The sequence below is a fragment of the Rhopalosiphum maidis genome, chromosome 3, assembly GCF_003676215.2.
Source record: "Rhopalosiphum maidis isolate BTI-1 chromosome 3, ASM367621v3, whole genome shotgun sequence".
Classification (NCBI taxonomy): Eukaryota; Metazoa; Arthropoda; class Insecta; order Hemiptera; family Aphididae; genus Rhopalosiphum; species Rhopalosiphum maidis.
In genome coordinates, this window is record NC_040879.1 from 57,187,144 (window position 1) to 57,206,066 (window position 18,923).

The 18,923-nt window shown below is 26.5% G+C and overlaps 2 protein-coding genes across 2 annotated transcripts; both read right to left on the reverse strand.

Annotated features, from left to right (window-relative positions):
• Window positions 1-4,680: 4,680 nt before the first annotated feature.
• Window positions 4,681-6,184, reverse strand: LOC113555622. The gene is made up of 2 exons (XM_026960086.1): window positions 5,057-6,184; window positions 4,681-4,980 (listed from the first exon to the last, which is right to left on the reverse strand). The coding sequence occupies exon 1, from the start codon at window positions 6,043-6,045 to the stop codon at window positions 5,104-5,106; it is 942 nt and encodes a 313-aa protein (XP_026815887.1). The 5' UTR covers window positions 6,046-6,184; the 3' UTR covers window positions 4,681-4,980; window positions 5,057-5,103.
• A 928-nt stretch (window positions 6,185-7,112) lies between these two features.
• On the reverse strand, window positions 7,113-10,321 carry LOC113558695 (protein TRC8 homolog). Its single transcript, XM_026964205.1, has 8 exons — window positions 10,138-10,321; window positions 9,741-10,057; window positions 9,489-9,679; window positions 9,107-9,359; window positions 8,813-9,042; window positions 8,509-8,755; window positions 8,128-8,448; window positions 7,113-7,264 (listed from the first exon to the last, which is right to left on the reverse strand). The coding sequence occupies exons 1-8, from the start codon at window positions 10,319-10,321 to the stop codon at window positions 7,214-7,216; spliced, it is 1,794 nt and encodes a 597-aa protein (XP_026820006.1). The 3' UTR covers window positions 7,113-7,213.
• Window positions 10,322-18,923: the final 8,602 nt, after the last annotated feature.

Genomic DNA, 18,923 nt, shown 5'->3' on the forward strand with positions numbered 1-18,923 from the left:
AATAATTTCAACTTTTGAGAGTTAAAAAATACCAATAATTATACGAAGTGTGGCAATTAAATAACAAAAATTTTTAATTTTAAAACATTTATTTAGTATTTTATATTTACAATTATTTATGCACCCATGCCTTCACAGTACTCTCCTCCGAGTCTAATACACTTGATCCAGCGTTTTTTCCCATTTCTGGAAGCACTCCTGGAAGTCTCCAGAAGTTAAACTCTTCAACACCGCCGTTACAGCACGTTGAATGTCCTCCAAATTCTCATAGCGATGTCCTTTCATTGGTTCCTTAGAAATAGCCAGAAGTCCAATGAAGCCAGGGCTGTACAAGGGGTGGGGGAGCGTTGTTAAGTTACTACTGGTCAAAAACTATTGAACTTTTAATAATGTGTGTGCAGGTGCATTATCATGGTAAGGGACCCAACCATTTTTGGCTAATTCCAACCTCACACGAGACATTCTATGACACAATCGCTTAAGAACGTTCAATAGACATCATTCGGATTGCGAGACGTCGATCTGTCCGCACCAACACACTTAAACATTCGACGTTTTACCCAGTTTGCATAATTTTAGGGCCTTCTGACCTTGCATCGTCTAGCGTTGATTCTCGACCTGGTGCGAAACGTGATGCCCATTCATACACACATGGTTTTTATAAGCAATCATTACCGAACACACGTTGCAATTTACGAAAAATTTCGTCCGGTTTTTCATCAGAAACTTGATGACGAATCGTTGCCCCGTTTTTCACGTCACACATTTTTGTACGTCACGGCACTACACTACTAACTTCCAAAAATCGCAGAGCATAAAATCTAACATCGATTACTATCTAACTTGGCAGACTTGTGTATAATCTCGTGAACTTTAAGTTAAAATTTTTAAGGTATCAGCGTTAATACTATAGAAGCTAGACACAAATTCTCGTTATTTAATTGCCACACCTCGTATATATTTGTATGTAACTTAATTATAGTTGAATATCTATAACCTAGATAATTATTAATAATTTAAAAAATGTTCAATATAATTTTGAAGTGGCTTATAGTATGTTTTAATTTGTAATTAAAATAATTTATATGACAGTTGCAGTAGGAAATACTTAAATTATGTAGATAGCTATTTGAGTATTTAAGTATTTCATATTTTCATTCTTAATTATTATTGGTAAAAATTGGCATATTTTGTATGATTAATTTCATCTTGTGTGAGTAACAAAATCCAATTCACAACATTTGGGATTAAATACCTACTCAGCATTTTTAGAGCATATTTTGACTATTTTGGTGTTAAATGCCATAATATATTTTATTTTAAGACTATATTTAAAATATTTTATCATTATGTGGTTTCATTGAGTTACTTGATAAAAAATACTTGTCTAGGTAGTTGTAATGCGATAATAAATAATAAATAATAATTAATAAGGGTCATAACTAAGGCTTGGATTTATATGTAAATACATATTTTTACTGTGACTTAATAAATTAATTTAGGTGAGTGATAAATTTGTTTCAAGGGATTTCCAATGAAATTAACTACATTTTATTTTACATATTTTTACATCTTTTGCCATAAATTGTACTAATGTATTTGAGCGAAGCGAAAAAAAAGTTTTTTTGGTTTTATGTTAAGGTTAGGTATTATTGACATCTAAGATCTAACCGCATCAAGAAAGCATATACCCACGAATAATTTTAGCAATACACCACTCACTACATCTAGTAACTGTATTGAATCAATTATAGGCACCACAATATAATTATTTATTTCTAAGATAGATTGAATTGAATTATTTAATGCCTATATAAAAAATCCATTATTAATAAAGAAAAAAATGAAATATGTATAAATAGCTACTTCTAAAATAAAGTTAATTTATACATAGGTCAGTTGTTTAACAAGCAAATGTTTATAACCAAATAATTAGATAATTATGTCATAATTGCTATTATATAAGTATTGATTTTTAGTTATAAATTTGAATGAGCAACCAATTAATTAATTATAGTCATTGTAATAGTATTGGTATATTCTAGGGTATAATACTAAAAATATAACAACAGATAATTTATAATTGTATTTAATTGTATTAAAATAATCATATTACGTTCACAATTATTAGAAATTAAAAATATTGTCAACTAAATACTGATTTATTATCTAATGTGGTTAGGTAACTTTGTATACTGGGTGCATAGGTGTGTGCAGACTCTAAAAGTAGGTAGTGCCCATATATTATTATCTGCCCTTTATATTAATACTATAAGAATTTTTTAAACTAAATAATTACAATTAAATTATCATAATTTTGAATAATATATAATATAAATCACTGTAAGTTTATAGACTAAACGACTTAACTAAGTACAGACTTACTACAAAGTATACACAGTGAATAATAATTATTTTTAAAATTCATTTAAAGAATGTCATCTAAAATTGTCTGGTAATTTAGGTATATTTAATAAAATTAATATATGGGCAATTTGATTACAGTATTAAATACTTCAGCTCATGAAAAATCGCAGAGCGTGCCGAGCACATTGAACACACCCCTATGACCAAATAATTCATATAACATAACACTTATTATTTCAAAAACTATTAATCTTTTTTAGTATATTTTTGATACATAATTCTAAATTTATTTAATTTTACAAATTTCATTTCAATTTAGGAACTATAAATATATTATTAGATCCAGCTCTGGAATGTAAATACAACAAATTCAATAATTGTAGTAGATATAATGCATCCGACATGATATTAAAAATAACAAAATTATTAGAAAATAATGGAAAAAATTGTTCAATGTGATCAGAAATAAAAACCAATAAAGTACTGTTGTATGTGCCAATAAAGCATATATAAAACCAATTTTAATAATAGTCAAAGAAAATGTAGGTCATTGAAGCAAATGAGATGAGACAATAAAATGTATAATATATTTAAGACAGAGATTCTCTACCAGGATGCCGCAAAATTATTTAAAATATATTTTTAGTGTATAGGCCATAGTGCATAGGGTGCCTCTTGATTTATAGAAAACGACTAAGGGCGCTGCGAATCAAAAAAAGTTGGAAACCTCTGATTTAAGGCAACAAAAATTAGAAAACAGGGAATCTTTTCAAAATTGTGGTACAGGTTAGGTTAGGTTATACTAATATTATAAATACATTTATAAGTATTTTTATAAATAAAGTTGTGTTATTACAACTTAACATGTTTTTACTTTTTAAACATGTTATGAATTGTTTGTTTTTTCTAAGTATAACACCTTAGTATTATCAAAATAATTATTTTAGTTTACATATTATACATTTATATATATATATATATATGGAGTGACATTCATTTACCTTTAAACATTCATTATTTCAAATAATTTTAAGCCATACATACAACATTTTTAAGTTTTTTTACTCTTTTGAGTGATAATATACCTAGTTAAGTATACAGAGTGATTCTTTTTTCATAAATCACTCATCATTTCAAAAAGTATTCATATTTTTGAAAACATCTTTTTACAGTTTCAAGTTGTTATAAAAACAGTGTTTTTATTAAAAAATTATATTATATTTTATTTTATTTTTTACTTTTTTAAATGATAACATAGTTTTAATTTCATATTCCAAAGCAGAATATTTTTCCGAGTATTTAGATACATAAAAATTGAATTTAGGGCGAGTAGTTTATGAGTTATAAGTATTTAAAGTTTTGATGCGCCACGTGGAGTGGTACGAGGTAACTCCGCAAAATGTTTGACCTCTACTCCGCTTGTCTAAACTTTAAATACATATAACTCATAAATTACTCGCATTAAATTACATTTTTATGCATCAAAATACGCAGAAAAATATTCTGCTTTAGAATATTAAACTATATTGTCATTCAAAAAAGTAAAAAAACTTAAAAAAATATAACTTTTTAATAAAAACACTGTTTTTATAACAACTTGAAACTGTAAAAAGGTGTTTTCAAAAATATGAATACTTTTTGAAATGATGAGTGGTTTATGAAAAAAGTATCACCCTAATATAGTTTACTTAACTAGAGTTATATCATTTGTTTCCTTATCATATAAAAAATATGCCTATAAATGGCATTCAAGATTCAAAATTAGCAAAATAGCACTAGAAACCATAAATATGCAAATATTCATAAATAACAAATTTAAATGCAAAATGCATCTTTTTTTGTTAATTTTAGACAATGCTTTCCAAGTTTATAATTTGATTCATGTAACAGAGACTTCAAAGGTGACATTTTTTTTTTTCATTTTTAATGCAATTTGTACAATATATGAGTATATAATGTATACTATCACTCAAGAGTAAAAAACTTAAAAATGTTGTATAGTATGGCTTAAAATTATTTGAAATAATGAATGTTTAAAGGTAAATGAATCTCATCCCATATATATATATAAATCATAATTAATTGATTTAAGCAACAAAAGAAAATTAACTCATTCTGACTTTAGTATATAATATGTATCAGGTAAAAATTAAATATGTTAAAAGTAACCATAATAGTATGGTATCATAATTCTAATTTTAGTAAAATAATTTTAAAAAAACACTTAAAAGAGGGTATCAATACTTACTATGTATACCAATATAATTTTTACACAATTCAAATATAAATTTTATGCAGTTTTATTTTTTATTAATATCAAAAATAATTCTTTACCTTGTTTTCAAAAGTATTTTAACCAATTATTAGTTTGTCATTAAATTATCTATTACCTAAGTACATGTATTCTAAAACAAAATAACATAAAATACATTATTACAGTTCCTGTGTTTTGTTTCCGTTTGTTGATATCACTCAATAGTGGTTGTGATGCAATATAAAGTTTTATATCCAATATTAGTAAATATTAATGATTAAATATACTATTTTCAATTACCATACAATCAGCCTTACTGAAATTAGGAATATAATATGGTTTACCTTTATCCGTCTATGCTGAAATTGAAAAATAAAAATCTTTAATGTACATTTATAATAGATAAAAATTCAAAAATAAACTAAATTTACATACTACTTGAACACTGGTAGTCTATACTTCTCCAATATCACTAGAAATACTCAAAATGATGGTATACATTTACAATGTTTGAGGGTGTAGATATCATTGTCGTTCTTGCCATTATAGTTGCTGTACTGCCATGATAGAAAACGAGTTTGAGCTGCCTTGTAACCGTAGCCATATGGCGGTGCATATGTCTTATGTCTCCATAAATGTACATACTTAATGGCCAACAATTCACGACGCTTGCAGAACGTACAGTAAATGTAATCACAAAAAGACATAGCCACGTCTTGAGGCTTATATTTATTCATACTCTTGATCGGAAACAGCCGCATCGAATACTTGTTGACGCGGTCGATTTCAATTGACATTTTAAGTAAATAATCGTCACGATTGCGGGGTGAAACATCATAAACACGTTTCCGAAATTTCTGATATATAGGCTGTAGTCTTCGAAAAGTCCTTAGAGTGTCATCATCCTGTGAAGACGAATTGAACAAAAGCGGATATTGAACTTCGCCATGTTGCAAGCAACCGTTATTCGTTACAATGCACTTCCAGTAATCGCACAGGCAATCGTAAGTGAAAATTATGCCGGTGTCGAATAGATTTATAAAAACTGATACTACGGAAAAATCGAACCATGAAAATATTACCTGTATTGGAGGTTGGTAATCGGTACCATCGGTAAGGAAATTGATCACCGTGGTACAATCGGCCGTATAGTAGTTAGACTCCATGTAGACTGCATTGTTGTGGGGGAATTGAAAATCTGCGGGAAGATACGCCACGGCGAAAATATCAATTACATTGAATCTTTCCGTGCGACCGACCAGCCACGCCGCGCATTCTCCCGACACGTAAAACTGAGAATTTATCAGACTTTTCGACTTGCAACTACTACGCAGCAACGACTTGACACGATCCAAAGCAGGTTGTATGCGTTCCAGTCGTCGTTCATATTCTGCCCGATGACGTGTATGAATTTGGCACATCATGTTTTATTTATTTTCCAAACGTTCAATATAGCCCGATGTAATACAGTAATTTGAAATATTGTAAGTACCTACCTAACCTAACCAAGCACCTATAGTATATATAAAAATCACATGAGTTATAAATGGCCGAAAAAATTATACAAAATGGCTTCAAAAACGTGATAAAGTTAGGTTCATATCTTTATCATAGTTAGGTTAGCGTAAAACATGGGCAAAACGAATTAAATTTAGCCATGAAATTGAACATTATTATCATTTAGATATTGTAACAAACCAAATTTGAAAACCTTAAGTCGTTTTAAAAGTTTGTTGTACAGTAAATTTTAATTTTTAAAGTTTTGAATATAATTTAAAGAGCTGAACTAAAAAATTAAAATAGTCTGAATAGGCTATGATATAAACAGTTTAAAAATATTTTTACAATTTCAATATATAATATTTGAATCAATAATAATAATTTAAGCAATAGTAGTGTTTCAAGTTACTACTATTAGTATGTCTTTTATTAAAACAAATTAAAAAAAATAAATTTACCTATTAACTATTAAAAGTTAAAAATAATATTCATATTAATCAAGTTTAAGTATGTGGTAATAAGTATTTAGATATAATTAATTTGAATAACATTAGAATTTTTAGTTTTTGAATAAATTCAAATTATTTTTTAATATAAAATATTGTTTTAAAAAATAAATTTAATAAACTAATAAATAATATACAAAACATTATACTTAATTGTATATTTGAGTCTATATTATACAGTAATATTTGTTAACAATATAACAATAAAAAAAAAACAATATATCTACACTGATTAATTGAAATTTAAAGGAAATATTTCAATTTTGAAAATAATTCATATACTTGTGTGAATTTAGATAATATACTACAAAATATCATTGTTAAAATTCTAAAAATATTGAATAATTATCAAATTATTTATTATTGATAATTACACAAATTTTTGAGCAAGTAGTACAATAAATAAATATGAGGAAAATACAAAATCGCATATTTTTTTTTTATAAACCGTAAAGTTGTAGACATATTTTGTTAAAGTTAAGAATAAAATCTAATCAGTACAAAATAACTAATAATTATCACTATAAATATTGTTTTTAAGATCTTGAAAGTTGATTATGTTCTATGTCTAGATTTGTTTATATTTCTACTCTGTTGCTTGAAGTACCATGACACATTGACACATTGGACATTGATCCTAAGCCACAAAATAAAAAAACAATTATTTAATAAATCAAATTAAAATTATATACAATTTAAGTAAAACAACAATTGGTAAATACATTAAAACTGCTAATCAATTTATGTTAGGCAAAATTCGTGAGGCCTTGGCTACACATAATATATTTTTTTTTCAATAAATACATATACTATATACTTTTTATTTTATATACCAATTTGATTTTTACAGAAATCAATATGGTATGGCATAAACAATTACCTTTATTTACTTATAAAATACTAAGTGCTACTTAATTTAGTTTTAAGTTTAATAATAAATTTAATTACATAATAATTATAACAACATAAAAAAGAAAAAAAATGTTTGTTGTAATTTTTAACTTTTTAAGTATAATTGATAAAAATATTATTTGTGTATTTCGGTTAACAACAAAAAAAATAATCTAATACAGAGCTTGTTTATGCTGCAACAAATATCGGAAGATAACTAAAATAGTTTTCTAACTATTGGTATATATATCATAAAAAAAGGCTGGATTGGAAGAATAACTGAAAACAATTATGAACCAAAAATAGAACAAAATAAATGAAGTTTAGTATATAAAATAAATATACCAGCGTATACATTAAGGGTAAAGTACTTAAGTTAAAGTATTTAAAAACTTTTGAAAAAAGTACTTGAATGTAGTGTTAAAATACTTTCTGAATGTTTGTATTTAAAACCAATTATTAATATAAGTAATATTGTCCATTTGAATATAATTTTATTTGTATTAGATCGCATTAAATTTTTACTGCATTCAAATAATAATATAAGATTAACTTATTTCACGATTTATCAATTAATTTTAGTAAAAAGAAATATTAATATTTACTTACATTTACATAGAACCATTTACGCAGACATTCGCCATGGAAATAATGATTGCATTTAGTTATTCTTGCTGATCTCATATTTTCATGACATATGGCACAAACATCATTAAATTTAGACAATTGAATATTAGTTGCTTGTGATAATGATTCAATTTTTTTCATAACTGTACTGCGCTTAGTGAATTCTTCCCATTTTGTTCTGGCTTGACATGTGTTTGAATATGCTTGTACACAAATAATGAATGCACGAATTTTACCACCAGATACAAAACTCACATTATAAATACTATTCAGAAGAAGAAATATGGAAGAACAAAATTCTACCTAAAATAAAAATTTTAACTAAAAAATTATTAAATAAATGTTAAGCATTTCTAAAATTACTATGTTTCCAAATGAATTGATGTAGTACACATAATCATCCAATTTCTCCCAGGCTTTAGAGCAATAAGTATCAATTAATAATAATGAATAGACAGCCAATGATACCAATACTTTTATAATAGTTACAATATTCAAGGAAGAAACTGATAGTAGCCAAGGACTAACTGAATGGTTAGACCACAAATATATTAAAATAGTTACTGATAGCACTATAAGAAATCCGCAAACTAAGAGAGCTCTTAAATGCCTAAAAAATTCAAAAAAATTATTTTTAAAACATTCTTGATAATAATTAATATACTACCTTTTAAGTGAAATATTGTACGAAGCAGTTAAAAACATTAATAATTCATTAACCATATTAAGAATGTATTGTTGTAAGATAGCACAAATTAAAAAACTATTTTCAAAGAGTTTTATTAAACGATTTTCTGAATCTAATCCTGTTATACCAGTTTGTAAAGCTAGCATAACAAATAATATTGCAGAAATTATTCCACCACTTATGTCATCAAACTCATCAACCAACAGCACCTAATTAAATAAACTGTTAAAAACATTTGAAAATTTAAGCCTATTTATTATGTCTTCATTTTACCCAATGGAAGAATGCTCCTATATAATCACAAAAGTATGATACAAAACTTGTCATCCCCAAAACCGCTATAAATGTGTCGTTTCCTTTTATTAATAAATACTTTATAGCTTCAAACAAAGTTTCATTTTTTATTTCTATATATTGCATGTGTAGAATGTGAATTAGTACTCTAGTTGCCCAAAATATTCGTAAGACACTTGACATATTAAGCCGAGACCATTCGGTTTCAATCAAAAAAAATACTCCAAGATTACTGAAATAAAATACAAAATATATCAAGTATTAGGTATACAAACTCTACATAAAATATTAAGATTATACCTATTGGTTGGTGTTTATAAAAAACTAATATTAGCAATAATAATGTACAGAATAGCCTTACTTGATGATCTCTTGTGTATAGTTATATCCATCCCGAATTAAATCTGTCATCATAAATACAATAAACCAAAATGTTTTTATCAAAACAAACAATTGCAACAATGTTGATAACATAGTTACTGTATTTAAAATGTTACTCGTTTTGAGTATTAATGCAACTAAAGTAGGAATTAAAAAGCTATACTTGAAAAACTAAAACATTAAAAATATATTATTTCTTATTCGAGGTAAGTTAATTAAAATTGATGCTTACATTATGTATTGAATGATCAGTAGTGAAAACGTGAACAAATTCAAATACTAATGATAGAAAATATTGTAACATTATACTGCAGAATAACTGGTATAATTGTGAATGTGTAAAAAGATGTATTATTCCATCAACATTCCATGTTATAACTTCATTTACAATGTCTCCATTAAAATTTTCATATTTTCCTGATAAAACTTCTATTGTTTGAATGTTTGCCCAGTAAGAATAAAATACAACATAAACAGAAACTCCTTGAAGGTATAGTATGAATAAATACCTTACATTTAGAACCAATAAACTTAATGATGCACAAAACACTGAAAAATTTAAAAATTAAATTAAATAAACCAGTACCTCTTTTTATTATTATTTTTCTTCGACAAATTATTAAACTTACTTAAACATGGTATGATTTTGAAGAAAGCTTTGTAATATTGTTCAGACTCACTGATATCAACTTGACTGAGTGTGCTATTTACAGGAAATATTGCATCAGATAAATATGGAAACTCAAAACTACTATAAAATAGTTGGTCTATAATAAAAATGAGAGGAACCCTCAACAAATTGCAGAAACTCATAACGGTTATAATTTTATATACTTCAACTCAAACAATAGGTAGTATAACCTGAAAATATAATTTTAAAAAATAGTTATAAAAACTATGAATACATATTTTAGTAAAATTTTCATATCAAATCAGTCTTGGAAGACACTGAATCTACAATCACAAATACAGCTAAAACACTGTCACAAAATTATTTTATGAAAACACGTGAACATTTTTTAACATCCCGTCTATGGTACATGTGAATTAATCAAGATGATTTTTTTTCGTTAGCAAATACATGGAAATAGTAATAGGTATAAAAGACCAAGGAAAAAAGAACAATTTTTAAAAATTTTAAATATATAATTGATTATGAAAATTAAAAAATGATTACTTACATATATTTACACAACCCAAATGTACACACATAGAAATTATATAAAAATAATTATCCCCCAAAAAAATTTGAAGATATCAAATTATTATTAATTATTTATCAATTAATGATAATATCATGTTATTATTTTACAAGCATTATAAATGTATAATATATATAACTTAAAAACATTTAGCATGTTGCTGGTAACATTAATTGTTCAATGGGTCATAAAAAAACCTCAAAATAATTATATTATTATGTACATTGTTGTAATAAAAATGTATTTCACTCTATAGTCTATAATCTATATTATACTAAGTTAATATATAAAAATATACTAGGTAGGTATAAAGATAAAGAATGAAAGATACATTTTTTATACTTTTCCACATAATTGTATACAATAGGATTATAGGAAACAACGTTTTTCAAAAGAAATATATTTTTTATATTTCAAAATTTTTAAAAATTACCCATTATCTTAAATATTTTTATGTATATGTATACAAGTTATGTAAATGTATGTGTACTGTGTAGTAAGTGATCATTTTTTAATTTTGATTTAAATTAATATTCAATTAATATATTGAATATTTTTAAAAGTAGTTCTCTTTTCCGTGCTCTGTTTTACCTTAATCTTTTTTTTCGGGAATTCCATAGAAATATTATTTTATTGCTGACATCGATTTTCTCGAAAACACACGTTATCAAAGTCAAACATATTTAAAACACATACTATATAATATAATAATTGATTGACATCAACGGCTATAGAAACGTTTTCAGTGAACCTTAAATACTTTTGTACGACTAAAAACATTCGAGTATCAGCACGTCTTCCATTTTAAATAAAGAAAAAACAATATTATTATCATTATAGTCGTTATATTTTATTCGTTACAGCGAGTACTGCATTCAACAAGTCATGACAAATGCGAATTCACAGGTGGTGGTTTTTCTAAAATCAGGGGTACCTAGTACCTACATACTAAATAGTGCTAACAAACGTATAAATTAATAATAACTACGATAAAATTACATTAAACCAACTTACTTATTGCAGGCCGATCAGAATTTTGTATCCAGTGTGTCCCAGGGATATGATGTAGACTAGGTATCAAAGTTCGGAACGTATTCTAATAGAACGTTGGCAACGAATCCCAATAAATTACGAATCTTATGAAATAATCAAAACAAATTACTATTTATTTTCTTGGTTAGGTAGTTCATTAAACGAGGTAAGGTAATAGGCGTATTTTTATAAGGAATAATTTTTCGTTTGAAAATTTGATTGAAAATATAACAACAGAACACAATAAATAATAATAATTATTATTATCTATATCTGTGCTACAGAATTAGTACAGATCACCATCGCCACTGGGAGTCTGGGAGCGCTATATATGACCTTTGAAGGTTGATAAATAGATATCAAAACCATACAAAATACATATGGGTATTATGATGCAACTGATACAAGAAATAAAATTATAAATTGTATTAATATTTTAGTTATTTGTATGTAAATACTATATAATCATTTATTTAAATTTTAAATACTTGTTTCAAATATCTACTATTTACATTATTGAACTCTAATGTTTTTAAATTTTGTATTTCAAAAAAATATATCAAAAATGTATGAGTTAATTCACTCAGTTATAATATAAAATGCTTTCAAGTTTCAATGTGTAGCAATTAATAAATAATTTTATATTTATTTATTATTTTATTAAATATAATATGTATATGTATGTGCTACACGTTGTCTACTTATCATTTTATGATCGGGGGGAGGGCTGTTTTAAGGAAATTAATGAGTAGACAAATTTTAAAGTACTTAATTAGTAATTACTATTTATATAGTTAACATTGAAGGTTCATGGTGTCATCTGAAGCCTTCTACAGATGAGAATAAGAATAACTTAAGTCAGAATAGGTGACTGAAACATGCATCTACTCAAGATATATTCTGATGACATCCAATTATGTTATCATTAAAGTGAAATTTTATGAAATTAATATTTTTTCCCAAATATGAACGTTTATAACATGGCGGTCCACAAGCTAAACAGTTTTTGTTATGTTTTACATTTGTAAGACGGAGACAATACATGTGGATATCGCGTCCTCTTAAGATACTGGCCTTTAAATGAGAAATAATAATGTAGTCGCTCATTTTTATAAAATGTTTTAAATACCGATGACCGATCTATCGTTTTTCAACAAATAACAATCATGGGTGATTTTCCAAAACGTGCTTCAGCCATCTAGAGCCTTTTCAAAGACTAGTGTAAGAGGGGTGTTACTTGCATAATTTGTTATGTTATTTCATTATTAAGATAACACGATAAAAAGTATTTTAAGACCGGGTGTTGCAAGCAGCTAGAGATATAAAAAGAGAAACGACTTAAGTAATCTGGAAAATCATCAATATTATCGTTAAGAAGCTTGTATGAGAAATATAAATCTAATAGTAAACGACGCTGCTCAAATGTTTCACGGGACAGATACGTTAGAGTATGGATATACGAAGAATGCGACTCTCTAGGTATGGAACATTTAAAGAATAGGAAATGTAAAAATTTTTGTTGAATATTCTCAATTTTATAAATATTAACAGATGTGTATGAAGACAAAATAATCGAGCCATATTCACAGATAAAACGTAGCAAACAACAATAAATGGGCTTTTAAGCAAAAGTGACATCGAAGTCAAAACAATTTTGACGAATAAGACCAAGAATTTTATTTGATCTATTCACAATGTTGAATGTCGTTGATATGACAATCAAATTTCAGTTTAGGATCAAAAAATATTCTTAGGTCTTTAATAGGTCCCATAATACGACGAAGCGATACACCATTTAGGTTGTAATCAAAAGTATTGAGACAACTCGAGCTCTTGAAACGTCATTATTTAGCATTCGCTAATATTTAAAGTGAAATTATTGTTAATGAACCAATCGTAGAAAGCATCTAAATCCAATTGAAGTAGATCAACGTCAACTTGATCGTTGACTAAATGGAAAATTATTTTTATATCATCACTCATCAGCAAACATTAATTTGGTTTTGAAAAAAAAAAGTAATTTATTAAAATAAAAAATAAAATTGGCACTAAATGAAATCTCTGTGGAACTCCAGAAATAGCATGTATTGGAATAGACCAAAACGCTTTGTATGCTACTATTTTCTGACGATCTACAATAAAAGAAATAATCCAAGATAAAAAAGATCCACAAATACAAATTTGTTTTGATTTTATAATTAAAATCTGGCGATTAATTTTATCGAAAGCCTTTGCGAAATCCGTGTAAATGACATCAACATTAGGTCCATGTGAGATGACGTTTGATACAAAAAATTGAAAGTTTGTGATCGTATTTTTATTTCGTCGGAAACAGTGTTGATCATCTACAATTAAATTATTTAAAATAGATAAAACTTTATTGGCAACTATTGATTCAAATACTTTAGGTATAAAAGAAAGCAAAGAGATTGGTCGGTAATTTGAAATATTTGATAAATCAGAGGAAGACTTAGGAAAAAACTGCTGGTCAAATAAAATTTGTTTTTCAAGTTATAGGGAAAATACCGGTATAGTGAAATAAATTAAACAATCAAAGTAAAGGTGAGGAAGTAATATACTAACAGTTATTCTTTAGGAATATGCTGGGTAATAAATCGATAATAAGATAAAAAGCGATTCGAATACCTCAATTGATTCGATCGAAACAGAGTGGAGTGGAGAAAAGAAAACATTGGGAGGTTTATGTGACTTAAAGTTAAAATTCACATAATTATATTTTCAGTGGCGGCTATCTTATAGTAGAGATGTACCGCCCGCTACACCTTTAATTAAAGGTGGATGAGGTGGGTCGTCTATGTCATTTTTCGTAAGCGAATAATACAATAATACTTTGGAATATTTTAATAGTATAATAGTAAATATTTTTTTTCAACATGTTGAATAAATTATTCAGTAGATGAGATGTTATATGGATAAATATTATTGAGGGCGGGTGGTTACTTCTTGTGTTTCGTTACACCTATATTTTTAAGGATAGCCGCCAATGTTTACTTTTCATAAACACTAGGAAAATGATTTAACAAAAACATTAACAACATCATTCGGAGCGTTACAATTATCAATGTTGTTTAGATGCATAATACTATTTGGTAAAAAAAATTTGTTTTGCATTTACTGTGAATTTATATGAATTTGATACCTATCCTTTATTTGAAAAAAAATTACATTTTGTACGAAGATTCGTAATAGTAATCATAATCATACACCAAACCTTAAGTCTTAAATAATTTATTTATGAGCAATTTTCTTTATAAAAATCAATTCTTTTAGATTTTTACTATATCACAAAGGATAGTTATACTGACGTGTGGATATTTTAGGTACAAATATATCAATAATAGAATATAACAAATCAACAGCTTCATTTATACTATGATTTTTAAATTGTTTATCGCTGCAAGACGTTATAGGTATTAGGTATACGTTATAGGTATCTGAGTAAAGACTAGTCTGCGTCGTGATACACCTATGAATAAGGCGTATCTATGGTTACATTTGGTTACCTATGTTTAGCAACCCAGCAGCTTACGTAGATTGGTCGGCGATTTAACCATGTATCTAATCCTTTTTAATTGCATTACAAAGATTTTGAGATGAACGAGAATTGTGTACCGACATTTATTCAAACAACGCTATCAATTTTGTTAAATAAAAATTAAAAATATTATTTTTTATTTAATAAGCATTTAACTCAGGTCACCGATGCGATGACAAAGTGTAGCATACAATAGCAATTTATTCTATAGGACATAGGTTACATGTTACATTCACCTTTGAGGAGATAAATACACTGTTAGTAGGAATTGATGTAACACTGAATTCCCATCTTTTGACATCTCTTTCCACAATGAACTAACATATCTTTGTTCATGCTTTTCACTAGGCACTATTGCACTAATCTTTATGATATGTCTGTCTTAACACCCAGGCATTTCCTTGTTGGCGGTTCTCTACGTGTACTACCTGATAAGGGTTAGCGCCTCTAAATAAGTTATTAAGATGGAGAAAACAGAAAAGTTACTCAACTATTTCAATATCTAGTAGTTTGATCACGATAGAGTCGAGATACTTGAGATCACCTTGGGCAATTACAGTCACATAATAAATGGTTTAATTCTCAAGGGCCCAAAATTAAAATAAGAACAGTGATCCGTATTTACGAAGAAAATCTCCCACTACTTCAATCTGATATGGTAATATACTGATACGATTCTACTGTATTTTTTTAAAAGTATAGAATATGTTCAAACAATTATAGTACACGCAATTCAACCATGGCAATAGTATCATAGGTATCTCATTTTAATGCATTTTCATACCTCCAATTTTGAGTAAGAAATTAATATTTTAATTTAGTTATCTCATATCCTATATTTCTATATATTCGAAATTATATTATTTATTTTTAGGTAATGATAATATTGTTAACACGTTTATGGTTTATAGTCATATATTTACCATGTATGATATTGATTCATTAGATGTATTATATCCAGTACAAGATTACTTAAAGAAATTATAAATAAACAATAATAAATATTTATTTTTTCATTATGTCGTTTTTATGTACCTAGGTATTGTTTCATTTTATTGTAGTCAAGTACTTTTTAAATACATTTTTCAAAACTTAAATTAATTTTTAATATTTAAATGTAGGTATCATACTATTCAGACTGCTATCTAAATGTAATAACAATTTATTTTTTTAGATTCTGAGTAGAGTGATGATTGTGTTTTTTACAATGATGTATATTTATTATTTTCGTTTTAGTGTCATCAATTTTTGGAGAAAAAAAATAATTTCTGTAGTAGGTTGGCACATTGGTATGTGCCCATAGTATAATTGGATGTAGTTGGTACTTTGGGGAGTCATCATTAAAATTCCCCAGTATTTTAAGAGTTAAATACTAATTGCTAACCATTCGTTTATTGGACGAATACGGAAAATGTTATTGTTGCTATTTTTAGGCATTTTTCAACAACATTATACCCCCTTCTGTCCCTCATATATTATGTGTTCTGTATACATTCCGATGTTTAATAAAAAAAAAAAAAAAAATCGAGGAAAAATATTTTTCTTACCAATTTTATTGATATTAAAATTACCTAAGAGTTTAATTATTGTATTTTTATTAATTATATTTTTGATTTATTGAATTGAACCAATTCAAAAAAGGTTAGTTATTCATAATATTTATAATGTTCGTCATATTGATGTATTGTTAAAGAAAAAGTCGGATAAATAAAGTTAGTTAACTAGGGTTAAAATAAGTAAGAAAAACAAAAAAAATATCAAGGAAAAACGGAAATGTGTATGCATACAACTGGTAAAGCCAATTTTTGACAAAATTTAATTAGTTTTAATTAGTTTTTTTGGTGTAAGTAGGTACTCTAAAACGAATTACTGTAGGTACTTAAAATTTATACCAAATGGTTTTTGTTTGTATAGGTAGTTATTCAAAAATATTTAAGATACATAGATAAGATTTGTATTAATAATATTTAAAATTTTACAAAATTGTATTAAAATTACAAAAATTTGAAAATTATTTTGTATTTAAAATGTTTTAAGATATTTAATTTTTATAGCTAAATATTGATAATTAAAAACACAGTTATTATACAGTTAAATCCTGTTCAACCAACTCCAGGGGACCGAATTTTTTTTCGTTTTAACGGAAATTTCGTTGTAACGAAAATTCGAATAAGCTCTTTATAAGCCCTGCTTTTCGGCAGGGGACTTTTATGACTTTCATTATAACGGGATTTTTCGTTGTATTGGTATTTGCTGTAACGGGAATTTACTGTATAAGTATCAACATATATATGTTAATAAGTATACCTACTTATTATATAAGTACTTATAAGCAATGTAAGTATACAAGCAGTTTATATTGTAACCAAAAAATGTTATTAAGTCCGGGTACCTACTTGAAACTTTTAATGTATCTATATTATTATATACTTTTTTATACACAATAACAATAACATTTTGAAGTGCAATGTTCTTTCCTTTTAGGAAAAATTTAATTTAACCTATTTCATTACTAATAGTTAAATAGATTATTTTAATAGAAATATATTGTATAAATATGTCACAAAATATGCTTAGTAATATAGAGTAACCGTCTTCAATCAAGATCATTTTTCGTACTTATTACTTACTGTCTATGCCAGAGATGGCGAACATATGACACACGCAACTGTGTAAAAGTTTGTTATCAAAAACCACTGGTCGTAAACTAAAATATATTTAGATTACAAAAAATTAAATTATGTGCATGGTGTTACACGAATTGAATTGAATATCTACACTACTCAACAATTATTAATTTTTAATAAGATTTATTAGGTATATATTTATATAACAGGTATTATGTGTAAAACTGGCCTACGGCTAGCGTTAGTCATTACTTATTTGTCGAGTCGAATGTATTTCGTGTGTTAAATTGTATCATTACCTTTGATTGCACTAAATGGATCGTTTTGGCAGTTTTCATTATTGGTGAGTGTTATTTTTATAATAATTCGAAGGTTATATTTTTAACGATGTCAAAATTTAAAGTGGGAGATCATTTCACGAACAATGGTCCGTAGATTTTGGGGTAGTTCAAAAAATAATAAAGCGTTATGTTGTTTATGTAATGAAACAGTAGTTACTAGTTAGTCGCAGTTTTAATGTAAAAAGACATTTTAAAACAATTCATACGAACATATTTTCTTTATTGACTGAAGAAAAGTTGGAATTAATTTCACGAAAAGTGAAACGTTTTAAAAATTAATCAAATAATTTCAAAGCTGCGTTTAAACCAAATAATAATTTAACAGCTGCTAGTTTTTCTGTATCCCACTGTATTGCACTGCATGGTAAATCAATTTCTTATGGAGAATACATAAAATACGTTTTTTTAGTAACATTAAATACTTTATTTCAAGATTTTGCGAATACAAATTAAATAATAAAACGTATTCAAGATTTACCTATTAGTAGAAATATTGTTAAAGAACGAATTTTATGTATGAGTGGTGATTTATCTAATCAGCTTCTAACTGATTTAGCTTCAGTAGACTTTTTTTCGATATGTCTTGATGAAAGTACAGATGTTACTTCTCAGACTCGTTTAGCAGATTTTGTTCGATTTAATAGTTTTAATATTATA

Bases quoted from the DNA above. Each gene is read 5' to 3' on its own strand.
- LOC113555622 (XM_026960086.1), bottom strand. From the start codon at position 6,045: ATGATGTGCCAAATTCATACACGTCATCGGGCAGAATATGAACGACGA.
- LOC113558695 (XM_026964205.1), bottom strand. From the start codon at position 10,321: ATGAGTTTCTGCAATTTGTTGAGGGTTCCTCTCATTTTTATTATAGAC. The intron at 8,756-8,812 runs GTAGTATATTAA...TGAATTTTTTAG, and splicing joins TACAATATTTCACTTAAAAG to GCATTTAAGAGCTCTCTTAG. The intron at 8,449-8,508 runs GTAATTTTAGAA...TTTTTATTTTAG, and splicing joins TCAATTCATTTGGAAACATA to GTAGAATTTTGTTCTTCCAT.